Source organism: Cornus florida, unplaced genomic scaffold (genome assembly GCF_030987335.1).
Source record: "Cornus florida cultivar Cherokee Brave unplaced genomic scaffold, ASM3098733v1 CherokeeBrave_3.0.0_Hap2_Chr03, whole genome shotgun sequence".
Taxonomy (NCBI): domain Eukaryota; kingdom Viridiplantae; phylum Streptophyta; class Magnoliopsida; order Cornales; family Cornaceae; genus Cornus; species Cornus florida.
Window position 1 is genome coordinate 29,769,639 of NW_026775573.1, and position 23,414 is coordinate 29,793,052.

Genomic DNA, 23,414 nt, shown 5'->3' on the forward strand with positions numbered 1-23,414 from the left:
AAAAAACATATTTTTTCTCATTTTCATATATATAATAAATCTAATTTAGTAATAAATTATTATATATAAGGGTATATTAGTAACTTCACACCTACTCGGGGCGGGGCGGGTTTACCCCATTTCCGCCCCCGCCCGGCGGGGATTGATAAATTGTCCCCATCCCCATCCCCATCCCTGTTTAGCTAAAAAGATCCCCATTCCCGCTATAAATGGGGCGGGGTCCCGGCAGGGATAGGGAATTTGCCATCCCTAGGTATGAGAATGACACAACAAATCTCATTCAAATAGGATACCATGTGGTAAGTTGACAAATAATAATATAATAATCTAATTAGTGTTCGAGTCTTATCCATATATCGACAAGTGTCCAATATTGTTATATATACACTAAACTATTTATATTGGGTTTAGTGTACAGAGTTAGAATAGAATAGAATGTCCATTTCTAATCATTCATTTGTTTGTTATGCAATTTAAGGTGCTAATGACCATTCTATTGGAATGAAAATCTAAACTTGAGAATGAAGATCCATTCCACAACTCTAAACCTATAGAATAACTATTCCATTCTCAGGTAAAATTTTTTTTAAAAAATCTAATTCTCAAAAACCTTCATATTTCAAGCCCAAAAACCACCACCACCACCACTACCTACCACCGTCATTGTTGCCTTCCACCACCACAACCGTCGTCTCCTTTCACCATTGCCTTCCACCATCGTCACTGTCCTTGCCGCCTTAAACCACCACACCGCCGCTACCTCCACTGTCTTCCACCACTGCCACCGCCTTCCACCACTACCACTTTCGACCACCGTCATCTCCATTGCTTTTTACCACCATCACCATTACTGTCGCTGTCACCACCACCATATTCCACCACTGCCACTTTCCACCACATACACCACTGCCCGCCTTTCATTACTACCATCACCACCACTATCATCGCCTTTCACCACCACCACCCACCACTGCCATTGACTTCCACTATCACCTTCTGCCACTACCATCATTACCGTCACTGCATTCCACCACCACCACCATCGTCACCTCCACTACCTTCCACCACCACCACCGCCACCTTCCACCACTACCGCTGCAATTGCCTTCTGCCATTATCACCTACCTACACCACTTATGCCTTCCACTACTATCACCACTTCTTCCACCATCGCCACCGCCATCACCACTGTCGTTACCTTTTACCAACACTATTGCCAACTTTCGCCACCACCACCGTTATTTCCGCTGCCCTTCCGCCACCACCTCTACCACTATTTACCACCGTTGTTTCTTTTAAAAAAAAAGTATAGAAGAATATTATTTTGTTAATTTAATTTATTTGTCATTAAGAAAATTATTTTGGAGAATTTAACTTAAAGATTCATTATATTATAAATTTAAAATTGGTTCAACCAAATACTAAAATAATTATTATTATTTCATTCCTACACATTTTATATTTGCAACCAAATAATAAAATAAGAATAAAGATTTCATTTCCATCCTTATTTCATTCCCACTTGTATTTTATCATATCAAACAAAACATTAATAGACAGCAGGGGATCCAAATCTTATTATCACACTAGCAGGCGATGCCCATTTTCAACCTTTTGTTCCCGTGCATGTATAGGATCCAAATTCTAATGGAGGTTTGAGGATTTTAGTTGCTGGGTTCTTAAATGGAGGTTTGAGGATGTTAGATTTCTCTTTATTTCTTTGATGTTCTTAGAATATTGCCTTAAACATGTATAACATTAATTTAATAATGTCTTGATTAGTTTTTTTTTTTGTTTTTTTCGTTGAACTAATATTGGGTATTTCCATTTTCAGTATACTGCTGCCATTACAAAAAAAAAAAAAAAAAAAAAAAAAAAAAAGAAAAAAGATTCCGCCATGTTTTGTTTTTAGGCATTTAATAAAAAAATCAAACAACCTACCTCCTTCTTTTTCCTCCACCACCACCTAATATTGTCACCTTCCATCACCACCAGAGTCGACAGACCCAGAAACTTGGGGGAGGTAATATTTCATTAGTATATATATTAGAATGATAAAAATAGTGGGGCATAATAATAATAAATAAAAAATAAAAATCCAGGGAACAATTCCTCAGTCTAACTTAAGTCTGTCCCTAATCGCCACTTTCAGCTAATACCGCCGCCTTAAACTTACCGCCACCACCTTCCACCTAGTACAATGCCACATTCCAACACTGCTGTCGCCCCCAACTTTTTCTACCTTCCACTACCACCACCTGTTGGAATATGTTTTAAAATAGGATCGCAAGCGAAAAATACTATATGGTATACATATAGAGTATAAAACTACCTATACGTTATGAAAATAATGACATGAACTAAAGTGTCCCTCTATAATTGAATAAAAAATGTCAAAAAAATAATTAAATGTTAAATGACTAAAGAGTCCCTCTTTTTTTTTTTTTTTTTTTTTTTTTTATATATATATATATAAGGACATTATTGAAGAGAAAAAAATGTATTTTTTGAATTTTAGATCTTAAAAATGCCATGTGCAATGCACCTGATCAAATTTGTAACCAAATAATGACCTCAAACTCTTCTTTAATTATTTTTTCAAACTTAATATACTTATATATTCAAAAAGCCAAAAATATGTCTTACAGGCAATATTTGTTTAAAATTTAAATATTAAGAATATTTTTCTCGCTCTTTAAAATATATGATTCATTGAGAAAGGTCTTTAAAATGTTTTTTAAATATATTTGTTTTTTTAATTTATAACCACTTGCTTTGTAGAAGAAGATTAGGAATTTCGATTTTCACAAGAGCTCTCGTCCAGCTTACGCAAGCACTAAACGGTCAACGTGTTCTCAACAAAAGCCTGCTTATCTTTCGGGAAAAAAAAAAAAAAAACCAAAAAAAAAAACAAAAAAACAAAAGTCTGCTTCCATTTTTCACATAAATGATACACACGCCAAAATAAAAAATAAGTCCCTCGTTATTCTTTCTCCAATTATTTGAATAAAACCCAAAAATGAAAAAATAAAAATAAAAATAAAAAAGGGCCGCCGTTTTTGTGTCAAAATACAATTTCATTCATTAAACAATTTAAATTCAATACCATATATATATATATATATTCCACAACTCTAAGACCATCTAGTGTGCCATCCCAACCATTCTTATCATTTTTTAAATAATGTCTCAATCTTTGCAATTTGTTTTCCTGAAAAACCCTCATGTGTGGTTTGGTAGTTGGTACAAATAAACAAAATAAAAGAGGTTGGGATCAAATTAATAGGTTATGATATGTACTCAATTCGATAACATGATAAATTTACGCGGACATCAAATGTTGGGTACCAAAAGTTGTAGGATGATAGTATCTTATTTACTATTTGAAGAGAATGATGAAAGTTCAAATCTTCGTAAAGACAAATGAATGCGTGAGTTTTTTTTATTAATAATAATAAATAAATAAATATATGGGATACTTTTATGTGTTAATAATATTTTAATAAAAATAAATGATAATAAATTAATATGATTAATTATATTTATGGTGTGATTAATTATTATATTATATTTAAACTTATTAATTATCCCTATATTTTTTCGGTAAATGAATAATTGCGTAAAAGAAAAAGGAATATAAAAACAAGCCCAAAGGCAAAGAACAACAGGAGGCCCAAAGCCACAAGCCAAACCAATTATAGAACTAACAGTAAAACACCAATTTGAACTAGAGGAGGAGGGACGAAGAGAGCAACGAAGAACACAAGATCAATTAGGGGTTCGATCTTCCCTACTCAGCGAGCTCGGTATTAAGTGGGCGTTGCTAGTACGTACTTATAGGGCTGTCATACGACTTTAGAATAATGACCACGTATCTTTATTCAGATCAATTCTTTACTACTTATTTTATTAGTGTCGTTTCTAACTTAATTTCTATTATTGAGTTAATATTTTATTGTTAAGTTATTTGTGTTGTGTAAATTTTATTAGTCATGGTTGTTATATCCATGTTATTGAAATTGATGTATTATTCATCTTATTGAAATTATTGTGATTTCATATTGATGAATTATTTACTGACCACTTATTCATTGTGCATGAATAAAATTTAATATTGTGTTCTTAATCTCTTAAAATATTTGTGTTAATTTCTAATATTATGGAGAGGACGTCATCTCATACTTGTGCATAGATAAATTGGTGAAGGGTGGAGATCACTTTACGTGGGATGTGAAATACACTAGGTGAAAGAATGATTAATCAGTTCCTATTGAGACTATTTGTGTTAATTTTATTTTTTATTTTTATGCTCAACAGGTGCTTGGATTACAAAATGGATTTTACCTTTAACTATGAGTAATCAGTTCCTATTGAGACTATTTGTGTTAATTTTATTTTTTATTTTGTTTTATTTTTATGCTCAACGGATGCTTGGGTTACAAAATGGATTTTACCTTCAACTATGGCTGACAATTTGTGTTCGTGAGTTATAATTCTGTCGTGTCAATGTAAGAATATTATACTAAATAAATAAATTCAAACTTAATCTATTTAATAATTGTGTCAAGAATCCTCAATACTAACCTAACTCGTTTATTAAATAGATAAACGTGTTAACTCATTTAATGACATATTTATTAAAATGAGACATTTAATATTTAATCAAATATTAAATAATAGAAAAAAATTAGCATAATTAACTCAAATATTCAAAATAAAGAAAAATCATAAAACATAGACAAGATTTATATTGAAATGACTTAACTATTCATAATATTTGGGTTTAAACAGGTAACATATTATATAAGTCATATTTACAATTATAACATGTTGACTTAAATAAGTTATAAACGAGTTACACAGGTTAAACTCCTCAACTTTAACCCGACACAATTAAGTAAACGGATTGACAACAAAATCGTTTATACCAAACTTAAACTCATTTAACTCGTATCGTATTAGTATCGAGTCGTAATTTGTCACCTCTACTTTTAACAATAAGGCAAATTATTTTATAGGGAAAAATTATATATCCCCGGAGTATCATTTTTGTCCAAAAAGCCCCAGGAAAATTAAATAACTTGTAATATTATTGTAAGATTACAAAAATACCCCTCACCTCTTTCTAAAACTCTTTCCACACCCTTTGCTTGGGTGTAACCAGTGCTGGAGCTTGACCGGAGATCCCGATTTTGGTGGGTTTTCTGGCGGACTTTTTGTTTAATAAGCTCGGTAATTGCATATTCAAGCCACCACATGAATTTAAATTCTTTGGTAATCTTATTAGCCTCAGTTTTGAGAATATCACATGTACTTAAATTTAATGCTTTTTTTTTTTTTTTTTTTTTTTTTTGGGTTCAATTGTATTGGAACATATTAATTTCTTGGTTCTTATTTTCTGGGCTTTTTGCTTGGGTGACTGTGTTAATGTATCACCTTCATGGACAACTTCATCACTGTCTCAAATAATCTGAAATTTCGAATTCCAAAACTTCTAGTTCTGAGTCTCAATCTGCTATTCTCATCACCAACAATTTTGAATTTGATTTCTTCAATACCTTGCCCAATTCTAACCTAACTGATTTTAATCACTTAGAATTCGAAGCAAACCCACAAATTGCCGTCGATACGAAGATGCATAAGTCGGCGAGCTTGAGTGATCGCCTGCCGTCCTTGAGCATATCGGTTCCGTCGCCGGTGAAGAGGGTTTGAGTTGTCGGGATTTGGGGGAATCAATAAGCCGCCGGTGGCGGTGAATTATAAGGTGTCAGATTCCGGAGAGAATTGATAATTTAAGATTTTCTTTTTTCAAATGTATTTTCCCGGAAAATTGCAATTGCAGTTGCACAAGTGTTGACTAATTCAGTTGTCTTATTTAATTGCAGGGTGTAGTGAGTGGAAAGGAAGAAAGGGGAAGACTTTTTCCGGATCTGATTCCCTTTTATTTTCCTTCTTTTTATACTCTCTCTGCTTTCGATTTCGATTCAGTGGTGAGAAATGGGAGTGAAGGTTGCTCCGACCTGTTTTCATTTGTCTCAGCCCTCTTTTCCTCACTTACCATCTTCCTCTCAAACCCTAGCTTCCACTATCTTCTCTCCTTGTCCCAAACGGCCTTACCCTGATCTCTGATGGGCAACACAGACGAGCATCTTCGTCCAAGAGTTTTAAAAAGAGGTGAGGGTTATTTTTAGGGTAAATTTCACTCGGACTTAGGTCATTTTTTTTAGCTGGATGAGAATTTTGGTTTTAGATTTTACTTATATTTAAATTAATAGTTTACCATTTTACTTATACCTCAAATATTAATTTTTGATGAGTTTATATAACTTTTGAGGTGTTAAATAACTATGCTACTCTTTGACCATTCAACTATTTTTGTGACCAAAATACCCCAACATACACCTTCCTCTTCTTCCTCCACATACCATCATCATCCCCAATCACGCCGAAGAAGACCACCGCACCACTCCTCAAAATTACACACACCACTCCTCAAAATTACACACATATATATATCTATATAGAAACATATATATATATATATATATATATTTATTTATTTGTGTGTATACATACACTCCTCAAAATTACACACATATATATATATCTATATAGAAACATATATATATATATATATACACACACAAATAGATATATATATAGATATATACACACAAAATTATTAACATATATAGAATCATAGATATATACACACATACAAAACAGAAGGGAGCCGGTTGGCCCGATCGATGATGGGGATTTGGGTTGTGGATTGGAGGTGGCGGTGGCTAGGCGAGGTTGAAGAGGTGTAGGTGGCGACACTCAACTCGCCGACCTCCCAACCCTATTTAATTCGTTTCCCAGCCGACGTCGATCTCAAGACCCAACACCACTGACGCCACTCCTCCACCGAGAAGAAGCACAGTGTCGGAAAGACCCAAATCATATCTATCACCGATTAGATTTGCCGTTTTGACAGGCCTGAAATACCTCTTGTCAATCACTATATGGTCCTTCCAATTCAACCCAACGTAGCCACCACGTAGTCGTCGGGGCTCTCCTGCTGTAGCATCATTCACATCGCCTCCAGAAGCTTAGCTTCTCCAGGCCTGCTCACTGCCATCACCTTCCTAGCCGTGCACATCCATCATCGCCATCAATCATCGCTGCCATAACACGGCGAGCCGCCGTCTTCATCACGGCTGAGTTCAGTTCAGCCGATTCCACCGCCCTTGCTTATAACCGCCGTGAGATCTCGTTGGCCGCCCGCCCATTGTCGGATCCATCGCCGCCGGTTGGTTCTTCTCCATCCACCGATCTTCTTCTTCACGGCCAAGTTTCAAAGCAGCATCCTCTTCACCCACCTTCGCCACAAACCACCAGCCGAGCCCATCTCCTCCGGCGTCCACGACCGAGTCCGTCTCCTCCGGCGTCCACAGCCGAGCCCGTCTCCACCGGCGTCCACGGCCGAGCCCATCTACACCGGCCGAACCAGCCCGTCGTTGCATCACCATCAGTCCAGTCGAGCTTCATCACAGCCAAAGCCACCGCTGAACCAATCAAGCTTCATCACCGAAATGGGAGAGTAGCGTCGGCAGGAGGAGACGATAGTGTAGAGGAGACCTGAGAGGACGCCGGCGTTGATTCCGTCGGATCTCCACAACTCTGATCCACCGGAGGTGTTAAGGGTGGGGTGGCAGTTGAATATATATATATATATATGGGTCTTTTTGTCATTTAAGATTATATATATTTTGTATTAAAAAAATTGAGAGTAAAATAGTCAATTCACATGTATCAGATGCTAAAAAGTAAATTGGGTGTCAGTGAAAGTTAAAACCAAAATTCTAGCTGAAAAATGACCTAACCTCAAGAGGTCTAAGTGAAATTTACCTTTATTTTTATAATCTTACAATAATATTATAAGTTTTAAATTTAACAATTAACTTATAAAGATAATTTTGTCATTTTATACTGATTTGGGGGCAATTTGATAATTTTGATGACCTTTTATAATCTAGAGGGTGTTTAATTTTTATGAGGACTTTTTGGATGAAAATGATAGTTGCAAGGGGTTTTTGTAATTTTTCCCCTTATTTTATTCTATCCTAAAATTTCGTTTTACCTATAAATCTTTTAAAATAATCTGCCTTATTGTTAAAAATAAGAAATTTTAAAATAAAAGGTTGACGTATCCTCAATAAAATATAAATCTTTTCAAATATTCTTATATTACTAATGGAAACGATGAGCATTTGAAACACAAATACACATGTTCACTCTAGCGTTCACATAGCAACCAGTTAACTAACAACTTTTTTCAAAATCTAGATGCTGAATACTGTGTTGAACAAATAATTTAAAATTTACTACCATATATTTGAAAAAAATAAGTGTGTAACATTCTTATCTGTTTTTTTTTTTTTTTTTTTTTTTTTTTTTTTTAAAATGTCTCAATCTTTGCAATTTATTTTCCTGAATAACCCTAATATTAGGTTTGGTACAAATAATATAATGAAGCTAAAACTAAATATGTTTACAAAAGAACAATGAAACAAACTTTGAATTAACAAAGCTTAGGCAAGAGAACTCTAAAATTTTTATGTACATTGAATTGTATATTTGGACCAATCACGTTCTGACATATAAATAAATGTTTTGTATCTCACTTTTTGCTTATGAGTTGAGATGTGATTGGCCGGGATTATATAAATAATTTTTTCATAAGATCACGCACTTAGCTACCGTACTCTTGAACGTCAAAGTTAAAATAAAAAAATAACAAATTTACTGCCCGGATCTTTTATAATTGTAGAATCAAAAAGGATCATATGTGACTAGTCTTACCTCAACACGCAAAAAGGCCCGTGCGCACGTTCCATGACAAAGCGAGACCCAAATTTATGGCTGGCAACATTGGATGGATTTTTTTTTGGACGCCAAGCAAATAATATTAATAAGTAAAGTATTTGCATTGGGCTTCAGCTGTTGCTGAACAGACTATTACATAAGGAACGGCCCAATAGGCCCAAACAAGCATCTTGCATGAGACATACAACCGAAGAGGATGGTGGTGGACCCATCTATTGACATGTAAATAACTGTTACTTACCCGAGAAAATAAAATAATAAAATAAATAAAAATTGGACTGCAGGGTGCGATCTGTAATTATAAAGAAAATGATTTAGAGTGTGAGAGTAGAATAAATTTGAAAAAATCAGTGTAATTGGGGGCGTGTCCTTTCAACTTATCGGATCGTCACACTCTTTATCAACAATATAGTTAAAAAATAATTATAGTCCACTTTTATTTCCATTAAACAGGTTTTACACATGCTAGATGGTTGAGTACCCCTAAAGAAAGTGTACATGATTAAATATGTCCATGCCATACAAGTGAGCAGAATTAACATTGTAACATCTAACATATTTTCTCATACTTCCTTTATTTTTCTTTCTTCTTTCTTTTAATTTTACCAATTTCAAAACCTTGATTTAGAACTTGAAAGTTAAGATTCAAAATTAGTAGGACAGGAGAAGATGTTTGGTGCACCGGGTGCACTGTACACCGACTCAGATGAGCCGTACGCGCACAACACGTATGGCTCAGATGAGCCCAGTATACGATGCGTCAGGTGCCCCAAATACCTTCTCCTAGGACATAGGTAGACTAATATATTTCCTTTATTTTTATTAGAATTTGTTGCCAATTTTATTACTCCATCCAAAAAAGTAAAAATAAAAAGGTGAGTTTTTGGTAATCTAACTTTTTAATAGGATGAGGTTGTGAATGAGTTACCAAATCTATCCATAGTGAGTCCACATAATGTGATGGCTTATCCTCAATAAAATATAAATCTTTTCAAATATTCTTATCCCAATGAAATATAAATCTTTTCAAATATTATTATATTACTAATGGAAATGAGGAGCATTTGAAACACAAATACACATGTTCACTCTGCCGTTCGCAAAGCTACCATTCAACTAACTTTTTTCAAAATCTAGATGTTGAATGCTTTGTTGAACAACTAATTTAAAATTTACGACCATATACATTTGAAAAAAATAAGTGTAACATTCTTAGCTTTTTTTTTTATATAAAAAATAATGTCTCAATCATTGCAATTTATTTTTCTGAATAACCCTAATATTAGGTTAAATATAATGAAGCTAAAACTAAATATGTTTACAAAAGAACAATGAAACAAACTTTGAATTAACAGAGCTTAGGCAAGAGAACTCTAAAATTTTTATGTACATTGAATTGTATATTCTGGATCAATACACATAAGTAAATGTATTAATTTTGTGTCAGTTATATCTCACTTTTTATTTATGAGATTGCGCACTTGGCATACTCTTGAACATTAAAGTTAAAATAGAAAAATGACAAATTTAGTGTCCGAATCTCCTATCATTATAGGATCTGAAAAGGGTCTTATGTGACCCATCTTGCTCAACATGCCAAAAGGCCCATGCGCATGTGCCAGGACAAAGCGAGACGCAAAATATAGGGCTGGCCTCATAGGATGGAATTCTTTTTTGGATGCCAAGCAAATAATATTTATAAGTAAAGTATTTGCATTGGGCTTCAGCCTGTTGCTCAACAGGCTATTTCATAAGGAACCATGGCCCAATAGGCCCAAACAAGCATCTTGCATAAGAGGTGGTTTATGTCCTAAGGCTAAGAGACATACCAGCTGAAGAGGATGGTGGTAGACCCATCTATTGACATGTTACCCGAGAAAATAAAATAATTAAATAAATAAAATTTGGTCTGCTTAATAGTGTTTCATATTGAAAAAAACAAAATGGTGTTTCATATGGTCCAAGTACAAAATCCAAAATGAATAGTGGTAGGCCATATGTTAGATTTGATAGCGTATGATACAATAGCAGAGAAATAATAATAGAAATGGTTTAGAGTATGAGAGTCGAATAAATTTAAAAGAACCCAGTGTAATTGGGAACGTGTCCTTTCGAATTATCCAATAGTCGCAGCAATATAGTTAAAAAGTGGTCTATGGCCACTTTTATTTCTATTAAACAGTTTTTACACATGCTAGATGGTTGAGTACCCCTAAAGAAAGTGTACGTAGGTGCAAAATATACAAATCAAGAGCCATACATGTGTGTTCATTATGTCCATGCCATACAAGTGAGCAGAATTAACATGGTGGCATTGATATATTTTCTCATACCTCCTTTATTTTTCTTTCTTTTATCTTTACCAATTTCAAAATTTTGAGCGGGACCTTGAAAGTTAAGATTCAAAATCAATAGGAAAGGATAAGATATTTGGTGCACAACATGCGCTCGTGCATGCACCGTACAACGGCTCATCTGAGCCGTATGCTCACAATATGCGTTCGTGCATGTACAACACATACAGTTTGGATGAGCTTGGTACACGGTGCGCCAAGTGCACCGAATATTTTCTCCTAAGACATGGTAGACCAATATATTCCTTTATTTTTATTAGAATTTGTTGCCAATTTTATTACTCCATCCCAAAAAAAAATAATAAAAAGGTCTGTTTTTGGTAATCTAACTATTTTAATAGGGTGAGATAGTGAATGAATTATCAAATCTATCCACAGTGAGTCCACATAATGTGAGGGTTTACCTTTATTTATTTATTTATTTTTAAATTCAACACAAAAATATTAAATTAGTAATGTTACAAAAAAATAAAAAAAAATTTGACAATCTCCACAGAATTTGCTTCCCAGTCAATACTTTCCTCTCTTTCATGTAATTTGGTATTTGAGAAAGCATAACAAGAATGGCCATGACAAAAGTCACCCAAAAACCATGGACTGTTTAGATATGTCCAATCTTTTTCTACACCTGAATTTCAAAGTTAAATTGAAGTTCTTACAAAATTTTACATTACATGAATACATAGGTGGTACATATAACAACTTAGAACAAAAAATGCACCATAAGTTGGAAATTAAGCTCTTTTACACTAGAAATTTAATTAATTATATATCGAAAAGTGACATATAACTAAAGAGGAAAATAATGAATCCATCTATGGAACATGTCATAGCATGCCTTTCGGTTCCACTCTGGAGGGGAATGACCAGCACCCTATATAATCACACAAATAAATTATAGATATTTAGTTCTAATTTTCAAATGATTGAAGGGGAATATTAAATATATATATTAAGCAGAGAGACAAGTATTTCTTGCCTTTATAGTTGCATACGTGAATCGATATCCATCATTAGTGTACTTTCTTGTGTATCTGCACAAATTATATGCAATAGTGTCACTACATTATGATTTTGCAATTGATTTTTTTATTTTATTTTTATAAATAGTTTAATTGGACATATATTAATCATACACCAAAGAGAGATAAATTATGACCTGTCGGGTTTAGTTTTCTGAAAATAATCAATTTTGAAAAAATTAATAGACATGTTTGGTTTGTAATTTTAAAAATAGTTCTCAAAAATTCAAAAAATTGAAAATTGTTCGAACAATCTTATATTATTATATGAAGGAAAAAAAAATACATTTTTATAACTAAGTTTTCAGAAAACTGAACCACATAGAGTGTTTGTAAAGTTTTCAGTATTTTGAAAGTAGAAATTGTTTCTATAATTTCAAACCGCCTGATATTTTCCTTAAAGTTTTTAGTATTCTTGAGAACTGTTGCCATAAAACTGAACCAAACAGGCCTTATGAACTCACCCTGCAACTTGGCCTTCAACGAACCATGGTCGCCAATCACTATCAATCGTCAAATGGAGAGACGTAATCCATTCTTCAATCCCATTATGTGGCATAACCATGTCATGATCACCACTGTTGGAATTTAAAATTTGCATTAGTCAGTCATGTACATTTAACATTAATTTATTTGAATATTTTCGCACATTTGTGTTGTTAGTAGTTAAAGCTAGATCAGATGTGAGAAATTATTGTTCACCTGAAAGTCAGAACTTGCAAGCCAGTGTTTGTGAGGTTTCGATGATAACCAACAACACTATCGATATCTTCTGTGTATGATTCACTTATTATGGTGACATTGCATCTAAACCATTCTTTTGTTGTATTCTAGTCACAATCAAAAAAACAACTCACTATAAGTATACACAAACACACACACCTAAAATCTTTATGTCGATCATCAGCCCCAAGTTCATGGACTCAAAATCCTCTCCGGTCACAATTTCTTGCATTCGGTGCTATTGGTGAATTTCGCTACTATAATAATAAAATTTTACCTGTTTGAATTTCACTACGATTTGCTTACATGTGAAATTTTATCATTATAGTAACGAAATTTATCACTGATAGTAATGAGATTCACTAACTGTATGGAACTGTAGAAAAATTTTACCGGAGAGGATTATGGTTCGAATTTACTTACCGGTCGAACATGAAGAGCTTCTTGGACAGATTTATAATTTGTCCATATATCAGAAAGCATGTAGTGGAAATTCTGCCCAGAATAAATAGAGAAAAACATTAGCTACAGTTCATCAACTTAATACAAAACATAAAAACGCGAGAACACAGACAGACACACACAGAGATAGGGATTTACATGGCATGAAAGATCAGGTTCAGACAAAGAAAGTAGAGAATTTCTCGAGTTCTCAATGAGAGACCTTCCATTGTTTTCTGCATCTGTTTCCGGAGACAAGAATTCACAAACTGGTGCTAAAACATTTTGTCGACTTACTTGACCAATGCACTGCAATTAAATTCAATTAGGCCACTCAAAAAAAAAAAAAAAAAAGAGTATATTTAATGTATATATATATATAGATATATATATCAAATTTAGAGTCCATCTAACCAATGTTATAGCTTCAACTGCCTCAAGACACTCAGCATTCGCAGGATCAATATCGGCATAACTCCCATTGCAACTTGTTTTGGCTGACTGAAAAAAAAAAAAAAAAAAAAAATCCCATTATTTGGATAACTCCTACTACAAATTAATGACATTTATATGTAACGAAATTCGAAAATGTTGTATCACCTTATAGAGTGCATCGGATATAAGGGCCATCCGATGTGCATATGGTATTCTCGAATTTGTTTCGATTTCTGTATCTGCGTGAGGGCAGCTGATGATGTAACCCTAGTAAACCATTTCAAACAATGTCAAAATTCAAATGCATTTCCTTTTTATAAAAATCAACTCGAGCTAGTGTTGTGATTTGATCATTTTACTTTGAGATTAATTTGCGGTTCAATTCCAGCTTCATTTTCTGCATTGCCAACGCCAAACAAGATCTCGATTAATTAGAATTAATCGATAATTATCGACAATTATTTGTATATTGAATAAGGCATTATTGAAAGATACCATCTACTATTGCTTGAGCGATTATGGGAACAATTAAGCCTGCATATGAATCACTAACAACGTAGAATGGATTTTCGACGAAATTTGGGTAGTCAGTCAACCACTGTATCACAAGCACAACTCAAAAATGTTAGTAATTAATTAAGAAATTAAACATATAGATAATAATTTATGAATTCCCGAAAATCGTTGATATCGTGTCTTAGTTTCACACACATTTCTCATAAAACTTAGGGTTTGTGTTGCTGATAATGAGTCTGAGGTAGTATAAGTTTCTGCATTTGTTGCGTAGGTGAAACCAGTGCCAACTGGTGCATCTAGGAATATTATGTTGGCAGTCTGGAAAATCATCAAAAGTACTAGTATTAGGTAACAAGACATAACATAATTAATCTAACCATGAACATGGTGAAAGAGAGTTCAAATTGTTAACCAAAGCGACAAATATGAAACTTTTTGTACCTTGGTCCATGAGTATGGGTAGTATAGTAATTGTGGTATGCCCCCAGTGTATGTCATGTTGAATTCTAATGGTCCTACACAAAAATATCAAAGCCCGTATATGATAAGTAAAATAATTTCCTCACAAAAATAATACATCTTTCGAATTTTTTTCCAAAATCAGAAGATGTAAAAGGGAATGACGTTAGTAAAGGTGTGAGCCCCATTACATAACATCACACAAATGTTATACAGTGAGACTTATACTCTACTATAATTCTCATTTGACATCCTCTGAATATCGATCTATGCCAAAGTTACCTTAGAAGAAGGAGGCCTTAAGCACTAAGTTAGCAAGTAATAAATATGTAACAGTAAGTAAGCTAGAAATTTTTTGAGAGCCACTGATTGCGCTATGTATGTATCTTCTCATATTTCAGAGTATGGGTAGTATAGTAATTGTACTATGCCCCTACCTATCTCTCAGCTTATTTTGTTTTGCCCTTTCATTAATTGTGGTCCTCAATTCCTGATGCTCTGTACTACGGGTTACAGTACCAGGATGGTGCAAATTGTCTCTTTGCTAGATTAAGTAAGTGAACAGCAGATGGCGACGATCTCGGTGGAGCCAATTCAGTCGAATCTACAGTACTAAAGAACCAAAATCACAGTTAAGTGGGTGATGAATTGACCAAAACTGGACCTTTATCTGTGTTTGGTAAAGGTCTACGTCGAGATTAAATTGAAGTCGAGTCTATCAAACGACGCATGTAAAATAATTTATTTAAAATTTATGGATAAATATTTTTTGTTAACTTTTAATATTTTTTTTTTTTATAAATATTTTACGACAACCAAACACCAGAACATAAAAAAATATTTTTTAAAAAATATTATAGTCCAAATAAACGCAGCCTAAGTTAGACTAGTTATTATTTAAACTCATAATGTAATAGTATTAAGTAACTAAAACTTAAAAGGAACACAAAAATAAAAAATAAAAATAAAAAAATTATATAACAATTCTTGAATAAATCTATAATTACGGAATTTTATTTCTGTCTAGTAAGAGCATAAATACAAAATTTATTAATGTATAACTTAATTGCATTTATAACTCGAAGGCAATAAAAAACTGAGACAATTATTTTGAAACAGTCAAAACTAGAGAGAGAAACATGGTACTGTTACTACGTACCAGCTTGAAAGAAAAGACCGTTCAACCCAGAGCAACCTGGTCCTCCATTGAGATAAAGAATCAGAGGGTCAGTTGCAGAGTTACCCGATAATGACTCCACAAAATAGAAGAAGAACTCGATTTCTCCCACACTCACATACCTGAAAGAAATACTACGTATTATTTACTGTGATTATATATAATAATTATACAGGGTACGTACTAGGCCACATTTGATGTTCACAATATTTTGTATAATAAATTATTATATTAAATGTTATTTATGTTTTTATTAAAAATATTCCATACCATTAAATATCCTACACAATTAGTTAATTAACTTTTCTTTTCTTTATTTTAAGAAACTTACATTTTTTTTTTCCATACCATTAAATATCATAGACAATTTATTAAAAGAAACATGAATAAAATTAATCAAAAAAGATTTATAAAATGGAAATTAAATAAAGATTGCTTAAAAAGTATTGATTATAATCAAAACTCAAATTTCAAGATTGATCTATGTTATATACTCAGCTTAATAAAATATTTTGAATTTGTTCATCAACTAATTTAGAATTAAGAGAATACTATTGGCTTCACAATTTTTTTTAGAAATGTCCTTCAAAATAACTCTTAATATATTATTATATATCCATCCACATGTTCTCAGTGTTTTTTTTTTGGATGCCAAAATATTTATAATATCATTGCAAATCCTAAGTTTTTTTAAGGTCCTAAATTTATAATATTCTAATGGAGAATTATGTTCTCTATTTATTTAAAATCATTTAGTATATGTTTTCATAATTTATCAATAGAATTGATAAAGTGTGGAAAGAAACTAAAAATGATGACTTTTAATTTTAGATAAATTTTGACTGCTTGTGAGTTTGGCAAAAAGTAACCAAATTATTTTATTCTTATTTCTTTTACTAAATTGTCTAGTTCTGTGATTTTTCGTTAAGGATATTTAATGGTATAGAAAGAAAATATAAGTTTCTTAAAATAAAAGAAAAATATGATTAATATAAGTTTCTTAAAATAAAAGAAAATATAAGTTGCACCTGGACGGTGAGTTATACTGCCAACCATAATATATATATATATATATATATATATATATATATATATATATTTGGTACCAGAATTTCTAAGTTTTTTAAAGGCTGCTCATATACTTTTGATATAATTATCTGCCCCTCACCATTGTAGTAGCTCTGTTCAATGATATCTTAAGCAAAGCTACCAATAATATATATATATATATGGTGTAAGTGCACTAACCTGTTTTTCTGTTATATATATATATATAAAGAAGTAGAAGAAAATAAGAATAAAAAGACAGAAAAACAGGTTAGTGCACTTACACCATGCATTGAGTGTAAAAAGAATAAATTTCAAGAAATAAAAAATAAAATAAATAAAGAAAAATGGCACAACATACTTTGAACAGAAAAATAAAAAAATAAAAAAAATTTGATTGAAGAATGGAAATACAATAGTTTTTGAAAGAAACTAAAGAAATTTGAAGAAAAAAAGACATTTAAAATATTTCACGAAGATAGATGCATAAAAGTAAAATATATATATATATATATTGAAGAACAGTGTTCTCTGCCGATTCTGGCACCGTCATTGCACTCACCCGGTTTCGAGTTTGAACGGTAATCCGCCGGAAAAGCCCGGCAGAGACCTGACGAGGGAGCTAGAGGCAGCATTTCTTGAGAGTGCAAGCAGAAGGAGAAAATGCAGACACATGCATTTGCTTGAAATTGAATTCATTGTTGTTTACACAAATCTAATATATTTAATTATTCCAAATATAGTAAGAAAATGAAATAGTTTTGAAGGAGATATGTGGCCGGTGTTACACAAAGCATATTTGATATATATATATATAGCTGAAAATAGAAATACCATGCATATCCCTGTTCCCAACCATACTTTCCCACTTACTGGTCCAACTTAAATATTGCCACACTTTATTGAATGGATGTTGAGTCTCTCGCTGTTTGAGGTTCATGCATCAGAAGTACAAAACTTAATTGTCAAAAATAAATGCAAATAAGCTTTCTTAAATAATTATATTTTATAGAAAAGAAAATAATGTACAACTTATATTCTTACCTTGCGAATATTAAAATGATGTCACTGTAAATAAGAAAGAAAAAAAACCTGTTTAAATATATAAAATAATAAGAGAATCGAACTAAATAACCGAATAAAAAGTCGAACTTAACGTGTCTCAGCCACGTCAAATTATTTTTTAAAAAACAGAGCTCCAATCTCTTCCCATCTCTCTCCCCTTTTCCTCTAATTCTCGATTTTTCTTTTGTATTCAATTTTATCTTTGATTTTGGTTTTCTCTCTCTCTTTGATTTTGCAAAATTGAAGATAAAAAAATAATAATAATAAATTAAAAAAAAATTAAATTTCTCCATGTTTTGCAATACATAAGCACAAAACCAAAACAGAACAAAAAGTAAAAGAAAAAGAAAATAAAAGCTACAACTGTAATTTCTCTCCTTCAGATTTTGTATCATAAAAATCAAACAGAAACTTTGAGAAGATTCATCGTTTCTCTTCTCTGGGTTAGTTTTTTTTTTTTTTTTTTTTTCGTAAGAGATTAATATGTTTTGTAATGACAACTCTTGTGTGAATATTTATTTACCAAAAAAACAAAAAAATATTTCTCCATATTTTTCATCTGGGATTGGAAAGATTTATTCTTGGAAGATCTATGATAGAGAAAAGTAGGTAATCTTGAAAAATGAGCGAAGATAAAAAAATTTTGAATCTTGTCTGTAAAATACGTTGGATATGTGTATATCAAAAGAGAGGATGTATAAGAAGAATTGGTGAAGAACTAGACACAGAGAGGAAGAGAGAGAAACGAATAGGAAGAGAGAGAAAAGATCGATGATAAGGAAAAATTGGAAGAGAAAAGATTGATGATAAGGAGTTAGGTAATGAAATTATTTAATATGGATAAAGCCACGTAAGATTCGATATTTATTTCAGTAGAAACTTTCGATTTCTCTATCACTGCTCAAAATAAAATTATACGAGATAATCAAAATTATTATTATAATTTAACCAAAAGAAAGAGTGAAAACTTCTAGTTAATCTGATTTAATATAAATAAAATTTGACTAGATAATGACAAAAATACAAAGAGCTCATGTACATTTAAAATATATATACATTCAAAATATATAAATTAAGATCCAAGAATTACTCTGGCTGTTTAATCTATGATTCACTCTTAATTTTTATTATTTTCACCCTGTAAAAAAGACTATTGTGTAATAATATATGTATTGAAGTATATGACGAATTTGAAAGATGAGAGGTGTAAAGATTAGGGAGAGAGTGTTGTACAGATGAGAGAAAGAGAGCTGATATTGTTATTCATTTCTCACACCACAATTATGTACATAAGTTGGTTATTTATAGCGATAAAGACGTAGCCACCAAGCAGCTTGTTTGATAAGCTGCAATCCATTAATCACTTTTCATTTGGCTAGTGGACCCCACATATAAAGCTTCCCTTATAAGCCACAATTGTGGCCTTCTCTCTATGCCAAAAACAGGTATGTCTACATATATTATCATTGCATGTGGACCACACACACACATATATATATATAACACTCCTCCTTGGGGTCCATTGCACTACACTAAGAAAATGTCTCGTTAAAACCTTACTAAGGAAAATCCAGTGAGACAAAACCCTAGCAAAGGAAAAAGAGTACCGTATTCTTGTGTATCTGAAAATGGTATTGCATAGATTAAAAACTACCTCATTAAAACCTTACCAGGAAAACCAGTGGGACAAAATATGGACGAAGAAAAAAGAGTACAAACCTTATCTCTTTAATTAATTGCTCCCCTTCATTAGTTTAACCTTGAAGATCCTTTAGTTGACGCATTCCAATGTTGTGCACCAACTTCTTAAATGATGTAGTTGGAAGCGTTTTAGTGAATAGATCTGCTAAATTTTCACATGAACGTATCTTTTAAATATCAATATCACCCTTTTTCTAGAGTTCATGTGTATAAAAGAATTTTGGTGAGATGTGCTTGGTCCTGTCACTTTTAATATACCCTTCTTTCATCTGTGCAATGCATACCGCATAATCTTCATATAATACTATTGGGCTTTCTTTTATTGATGAGAGACCACATGTTGTTTAAATATGTTGGATTATTGATCTCAACCAAAAACATTTCCCTGCTTGCCTCATGAATTGCGAGTATCTCAGAATGATTTGAATAAGTGGTAATCATTGTCTGTTTCATAGATCGCCATGATATAGCTGTGCCGCCACATATCCTGTTTGTGAATAGGCTTTATGTGGGTCAGAAAGATAGCCGGCATCTGCATATCCAACTAATTGAGAACTTGATGCTTTTGAATAAAACAATCCTATATTAGTTGTGCCACGAAGATATCACAATATATGTTTGATTCCATTCCAATGTCTGCGAGTTGGTGCAGAACTGTACCGTGCTAATAAATTGACTGGAAAAATTATGTCAGGTCTTGTGCAATTTACAAGATACAAAAGAGCATCAATCGCACTGAGATAAGGCACTTCAGGACCAAGGAGTTCATCATCATCTTCTCGAGGACGAAAATGATCTTTCTTGATGTCAAGTGATCGGACAACCATTAGAGAGCTCAATGGATAGGCTTTATCCATATGAAAATGTTTCAGGATCTTTTCTGTATATGTTGATTGATGGATGAGAATACCACTCGAAAAATGTTCAATCTGTAGCCCAAGGCAAAATTTTGTCTTTCCGAGATCTTTTATTTCGAATTCTTTCTTTAAATAAGTGGCCGTCTTTTCGATCTCGTCCAATATTCCCACAAGATTCAAATTATCAACATATACTGCAACAATAACAAAACCAAATTATGATTTGTTAATAAAAATACATGGACAACTATGATTGTTTACATACACTTCTTTGAGTAAGTAATCGCTAAGGCGATTGTACCACATTCATCCAGATTGCTTCAATTCATATAATGATCGCTATAATTTTATCGAGTACATATCACGTGGTTTTATTTCAGGCATTTTAAATCCTTCAGGGATTTTCATATAAATATCGCTATCTAGTGATCTATATAAATATGTTATAACCACGTCCATTAAATGTATATGCAATCTTTCTGTGACTCCCAAATGTATTATGAATCTAAATGTGGGTGAATCAATCACATGGGAGTATGTTTCCTCATAATCAATACCAGGTCTCTGTCAGAAACCTTGAGCTACAAATCGGGCTTTGTATTTCACTTTTTCATTTTTCTCATTACGCTTTTATGATGCCTCCGGATTTCCAGATGCGGGTTAGCCAGGCCCACGTCCGATTACCCCGAGGATATCAAACCAATTAGCAATAACCGAACACAGAATACAATTAAGATAAACAGGAATAAATAAAATTGCTGAAAGAAACTAAAATGATAATCCAGAAACTGAAACCTCAGAATAAATTTTATAAATAAGAAACTATTCTGATACATTCAACTTCTCCATTTTTAATACAGCTCAGGAATCCATTTGGTGGACCCCTTATAAAACTCCAACACTGAAAAACAACAATTGAAGAAAATCTAATGCTAAACCATGAAGAAAACTCCTATGTCAGAAGAATGAGTAGCCGTCTCTGCTCAGCACGAACAAGCTCTAAGACCTGGAACCGTCTGTTACCTGAAAAAATAATAGTGGTTCAGGCCCACGAACAAGTTCTATTCTAATTACAATCCAAATAGAAACCCGATATGCAGATACATCCTAAATGTCTCAACCAATACTATATAGTCCATATATATATATATATATATATATATATATATATATATATATATATATATATCCACACTACAAGACTCTCATTGGACTATGATGAGGGTCTCAACCTAAATAGAAGGCAACATACAAAACACACCGGAGTGGGCAGGACTACCTAAGCCTAACAGGGTTATACCTCAACCAACATAACCAGTTACGCATCCTACTGCATATATGCTACCTAACTGTCGACTCTGAGACTCAAGCTCATATTGCAGTACCATACATTTATATCTAAATTCCCATCCAAAAACCAATGTAGGGTCGCTCAACTATTCGTTGCCAAGACACAACATGTAACTAGGATTTAAATGTTTTAATTAAACCTATTTCCTTTCTAATATCAAATATAAACAACCATCCAATGTCATTCAACTATTTTAGTTGACAGGATATAAAACCATGTAGGATTAAACTGTTTTAGTTAATCCATTCCGTATGTATGAATGGGTAGGAATTAGCGTTTTGATCTAATCCGTCCCCCCATATGCCACCATCCCATACCAATGCATATAATGCAAATGATCCGTAAATGATGCAACACCTCATACAGTACATCAAATACAATCTATATAATCCATATAGCTGATAAACCAAAATTTAAATAGTTCATCAACCAAAATCCAAAATAACATCCCTGTAATTGTTAGAATATTATTTAATAGTTTAAAAATGAGAATTTAGAGCATTTAATCCACGTGATTGCAGAGTAGAGTTTTAATATCTCAGTAATTAAAATTCCAAAACTGTAATCCATGTAATTTCAGATTAAAGTTTAATATCTCAGCAATTATAATCCAAAGTAAGCATGAACCAAGTCCGATAATTAAATGACCCGATTATGCATCCAAAACATGATTTATAAATTATTTTACAGTCTATTAAATTGTTAAAATAAAATTAAACAATTTAATCTTGTCTATTTGTTAACAGCATGCAAGATTCAGTTAATGTCCAATTAAACTCCTAGAGATCATCTAGGTATGCACAGAACACAGGCCAAGGGGAGAGAGAAAGAAAAGAATTTGCCTCTGTGGTTTTTAAATAAAAACCTCGTTGCCATCTGCCTAAGTTTTTCCGGCGATCATGACTGCTGTCAAGGACTCCTCTGCTCGGGTTCTAACCCTCGAACAGCCCTTAACCCCATTCCTTGGTCTAACCTACAATCCTTGGCCAAAACCCTAGCTTCTTCTCTCTCAGTTTCTCTCTAAAAACTCTCTGTATCCTCCCGTCCCTTACTACTGCTATAAGGGTTTTTTTCCAACCCTATTGCAGACCATCGTATATATTTATAGTTTAAACAGAATCCAACCCTAGTCCTAATTGAAAACTAAGTTCGGAAAGAAAAATAAAAATATAATACATAATAACAAAATGTCATGATAAATAAATAGATACATAATTTATAATTATATATGTACATATCACCTACTATCCTAAACTGCAATTATTAGTATTAATAATAAATAATTATTAATAAAAATAATACTCTATCCTTATATACATATATACCCAAATAAATCCCTACAACCATCTATATATGGGTAAATATCCGTACCCACAATCAACTCCCATTTAGATA

At 32.7% G+C, this 23,414-nt stretch overlaps 1 protein-coding gene across 1 annotated transcript; it reads right to left on the bottom strand.

Moving 5' to 3' along the window:
- Window positions 1–11,833: 11,833 nt before the first annotated feature.
- LOC132301371 (serine carboxypeptidase-like 17) lies at window positions 11,834–13,492 on the bottom strand. The gene is made up of 4 exons (XM_059798629.1): window positions 13,394–13,492; window positions 12,950–13,077; window positions 12,712–12,825; window positions 11,834–12,259 (listed from the first exon to the last, which is right to left on the bottom strand). Exons 1-4 carry the CDS (start codon window positions 13,490–13,492, stop codon window positions 12,178–12,180), a joined length of 423 nt encoding a protein of 140 aa, XP_059654612.1. The 3' UTR covers window positions 11,834–12,177.
- Between the last annotated feature and the right edge of the window lie 9,922 nt (window positions 13,493–23,414).